The sequence below is a fragment of the Talpa europaea genome, assembly GCF_964194135.1.
Source record: "Talpa europaea genome assembly, chromosome: 1".
Taxonomy (NCBI): Eukaryota; Metazoa; Chordata; class Mammalia; order Eulipotyphla; family Talpidae; genus Talpa; species Talpa europaea.
In genome coordinates, this window is record NC_140073.1 from 11,030,278 (window position 1) to 11,035,245 (window position 4,968).

The 4,968-nt window shown below is 37.3% G+C and overlaps 1 protein-coding gene across 1 annotated transcript; it reads right to left on the minus strand.

Moving 5' to 3' along the window:
• Positions 1-3,645: 3,645 nt before the first annotated feature.
• Positions 3,646-4,581, minus strand: LOC311171261 (olfactory receptor 4P4-like; the record flags this gene model as incomplete). The annotated part of the gene is made up of 1 exon (XM_084233914.1): positions 3,646-4,581. The coding sequence occupies one exon, from the start codon at positions 4,579-4,581 to the stop codon at positions 3,646-3,648; it is 936 nt and encodes a 311-aa protein (XP_084090040.1).
• Positions 4,582-4,968: the final 387 nt, after the last annotated feature.

Genomic DNA, 4,968 nt, shown 5'->3' on the forward strand with positions numbered 1-4,968 from the left:
TTTGAAGAGATATATACAATCACATGTTTATTGCAGCATTTTTCATAATAGCCACTCTTAAGAAACACCTTAAGTGTAACTTGACAAATGAATATGTAAACACACATGCATACATGCACACACACACATACCACACTGGAATGTTAATCATTTTTAAGAACAGGCAGAAATCCTGCCATTTGCAACAATACAGATGGCCTGTGAGAGCATTATGCCAAGTAATAGGCAGAGAAATATCATGTGGAGTCTTAAAAGAAAATATCATCTCACTCTTATGTGGAGTCTTAAAAATATGCGAGTAGATACAACAGACAGGGGGATGCCAGTAGACGGGGAAGTGGGCATATGAGTGGTGATCAAAAGAAACAAACTTAAAATTCTAAAATAATTAAATCCTGGAGAGGCCATGTCAGCATGGTGACTACATTTAGTAATACTGTATTTTACATTTGACACTTGCTAGGAGGGTAAATCTTAAATCTTCATTACAGAAATATTGAATAAATACTTGAGGATGGATTTAACTATAATTATCATGATGATCATTTCATGATGATATGCTTATAACGAATAACTACACAGCTGTAACTGATGTACAGCTGGAGTTAATATAATGTTATGTGTTAATTATATCTTACTTTTTTTTAAAGATTTATTTATTCATGCATACAAGAACCAGGGTATAGGCCAGATGCGTGGGAGGGTGAGAGGATTCACCTGAGACAGAGAGGGGAGCAGAATAGGCAGACTGACTGAAATACACTACTGAGGGGAGTAGCGGGCAGGACAGGAGAGGTCTGCTGTGCCATGAGGGCATAGGGCGGGCTGGCTGGGATCGAACCAGTGCTGCAGAGGCTGTGGAAAGCTTCACAGACCTACCCTCAACCGCCTGTGCCACAAGGGGAGGCCCAATTATATCCTACTTTTAAAAGCAAATGTTCAACTCATTAGACATGTCAACCCCTGTAAGAAATACTAAGTGATTTCTAGGATAATTCTGGTTTTATACAATGCCAAAATCTCATCAAAAAAGAATGTGTGTTTAGATTTATAGTAGAAGATGTCATTAGGAAAAGACTAATGTTGATTTCAAGTCATAATTTTGAGAGAAAACGTGATAATGAAAACAAATAGCCACCTTTTGAAAGAGTTCTTTAAAACAAATTTGCTGTTTCATTATCTGAACTTTTATTTCATTTTTAGTTTTGTTTCAGCTAACTAAATACTGTATAATTTATCTCAATTTTTTGTTTCTTCATTAGGAACTGCTCAGAAAGTAGTGTGCACGATTCCTTTCTGTAATAACACCTCTACTTAATTTTTATCTCCCTTGTTACTTTTCTGCTCTATATGCTTATATAGCTCAAGCACAACAATCTGCTCTCAAATATTTTGTTTATGTATTTTAAAACCCTTTCAGCATTTAATCTATCTCCTTTTTCATAAAATCCTGCTATCCAGTATCTTTTCTTCAGTGATATTTGTTGTGTTCTGTAGTAGATGTTGGAAAGAATTTTAAGTGATTCTATTAAGCATGTAAAGCAGGTCTTATGAACACCTATTTTGAAATCCCTAGAAAATATTTTTTTAAGGTTTGTTTTATTTATTTATGTGCACATGTGCTGGGGTGTAGGCCAGAGGTACATGGGGTGGGGATGAGTTGATTCACCAGAGACAGAGTGGGCAGTGGAACAGGCAGATTGACTGAAATACACAGCTGAGGGGAGCAGTGGGCCAGACATGAGGGGTCTTCTGTGCCATGTGGGTCAAATCCCTGGTCAGGGATTGAATTCCTGTTGCAGTGGCTGTCAAAATCTTCATAGTGCTGATCCTTTACCCCTTTCACAACCAGGGAGGCCCAATTTCCCTGAAAATCTTTCTCTGAATTCTATTTTTTTTTCCAATGACAAGATAATTTGTTGTCCCACAGCTTACTTTTAACCAAAACAATGTTTTCAGAGCATTTTGGGGATCACAGTTCAAATGAGCAGAACACAGTTTCAAAATAGCCCCATATTGGACATGGGGACATCCTCCCCCTGCAAAAAGGCACAAATGTTACAATGAAAGCAACCTAAATTGACACATCATTATCACCCAAAATTCTATTTTTTATTAAGGTTCTCTCTGGTGATGTACATTTTATGTACTTTGACAAGTATAATGACAGATGTCTATAATTGTAGTTAAATACAAAACTTTCACTGAAATAAAGTTCTCTCTATTCAACTATATTCATTTCCCCCAATAACCACCCCAACTAACTCTTGGTATCTAAAGAAATTTTCAATGTCTCAATTTTTCTTGCTTTTTCCAGAAGTTTGCATGGTTAACATCATGGAGAAGGTGGTCTTTACATTTTCTTCTTTTGCATGGTTAAGGGCATGAAGTGGCCCCCACACCTTTCCATGATTTCATAACTCATTTTGGTTTTCAGCTGAATAATATTCCCATATCTGGATGTAACACAGTTGATCCTTTTCACCTACGGAAGGATGTCTTCATTGCCATCAAAGTTTGTCTCTCAATATTATGAGTAAAGTTGCTATAAACATCTGCATGCAGCAAAAGTGCTCTTATTTGGCTCTGAATCCAATGAGTAGACATTTACTTGTAAACATAGGCAGGTAAGTTGTAGGTGTACATTTACCTTTAGTTATTCAGCTTCTTAACTTTTACGTGAAATTTTAAAAATTCTGGTAAGTGGGTGGAAGATTAGACATTGTGTTTTCAACATCATGCATTGTTGGATTTTTTCTTCACTAGTGTCTGTGGTTTATGTCTTTCTTTTCTTTTTTTTTTAAGATGTATTTATTTATTTATACAAGCACCGGGTACAGTCAGAAGCGCGGGAGTGTGAGAGGATTCACCAGAGCCAGAGCAAGGAATAGAACAGGCAGACTGACGAAATACACTGCTGAGGGGAGCAGCAGGCAAGGCAATAGAGGTCTGTGCGCCATGTGGGACCCTCGCTGGTGGCCAGGGATTGAACTGGTGCTGCAGAGGCTGCGGGCAGCTTCGTAGCCCAGCGCTCAACCGCTGCACCACCAGGGGAGGGCCTGTGGTTTATTTCAATAAGCTCAGGAAAGCTGACCCACAGGAATCACTTTAAAACAAATTCTACTGTAGTGATAGTTTTTTAACACAAGGATTTTCACATGCCATTAAAGGATGCTTATGTGAATGTTCTGCTGCAAAAATCAAGATATTATTTTAATTTTAGATTCAACTTATCTAAATCAAGGGAATTTGTGTCACATGTGGTGTGTCCAATAAGCCCAGATTTTTAAACAGAATTATTATTCAGAATTATATTCTTTGACAATTCACTCAGAATCAAACTATTGCAATATACAACTTGGCCCACATGTGTGTGTGTATGTGCACGTGTATATGTGTGTTTCTATTGGTTATTCTGTAAGTAGAGCTAAGACATAGTCTTACTAGTCCACAAAAATTACTAAGCATCCATTTAATATGAACTAAGAATAAGTGTCTTTTACTTTAAATTGCTTATTTCAATTCTCCTACTCATTCTACTCATGACAGTGCTGGAATATATAAACTATGAGATACTTATTAGTTTATTCATTCACATCAAACCCCTTATTTGTATATGGTTGTTCAGCCATAAGTGACTTGAAGTTAATTGTGAGCTTCCTTGGAAAATAGTGTTTGACACCAAACTTTTCTCATGGCATTCTTCATTTCTGTATTTCTCAGTGTATAGATTAAGGGATTGAACATGGGAGCAATGATTGTGTAAAATAGTGCAAATACTTTATCCTCAGAGTAAGTAGTTGGAGGTCTAAGGTAAATAAAAATGGAAGGAACAAAAAATAAGAGGACAACAGTGATATGAGATCCACAGGTAGAGAGGGCTTTGCGTCTCCCCTCAGCTGACTGATTTCTTAAGGTGAATAATATAACAACATAAGAGAAAAATAAGACAATAAAGGTAACTAGGGCAACCAAGCCTGAATTGGCAATCACAAGAACACCAATGATGTAAGTATCAGTACAGGCAACTTTAACGATTGGAAGGATATCACAAAAATAATGATCAATTTCATTAGGACCACAGAAAGGCAACTGAATTGCCATAGATAATTGAGGAAAGGAATGGGCAGCTCCACCCAACCAAGCAATGAAGACCAGGAGATTGCATCTTGACCCGTTCATGATAAGCATGTAGTGGAGAGGTTTGCAGATGGCAACATAGCGATCATAAGCCATGGCGGTAAGAATGAAAATCTCAATGCCTCCAAAAAAGTGCATGGCAAATACCTGCAACATGCAGTTATTATAGGAGATGGTCTTCCTTTCCATCAGCAGGTCACCAATTAACTTGGGTGTAACAGTGGAGGTGTAGCAGATGTCCACTGATGACAAGTGGATGAGGAAATAGTACATTGGTTGTTCAAAAAGAGGACTGCATCGAATGGAGACAAGGATCACAAGATTTCCTACCAACAGGGCAATATAACAGAATAAGAAGAGCACAAAGCAAAATATTTGTATGTTCTTGTCATCAGAAAGTCCTAGAAGAATGAATTCTGAGATGTTCCTCTGGTTTTCCATGCACTTGATTTTGTGTATATTATATGTAAAGAAATTATTTATCTGAAACAAATAAAATACTAATTTGGAGAATGTATCACAATTTGCACCATAAAAACAATGATGTGTAATTATGAAAAATAATTAATATGGATAATTTGATATAAATTATGTTTTGTATGAGAGTATAAATTTATCTTTTATATTGTCTCCTAAATCATTGCGGAAAATTTTATAATGGGAGAGACAATATATATTTATTCAGTTATATCATTGGGCCTCCCCTGGTGGTGCAGTGGTTGAGCGCAGCTCTGTGAAGCTGTCTGCAGCCTCTGCAATGGTGGTTCGATCCCGGCCGGCTGGCGAGGGTCCCACATGGCATGGTAGACCTCTCCTGTCTTGCCCACT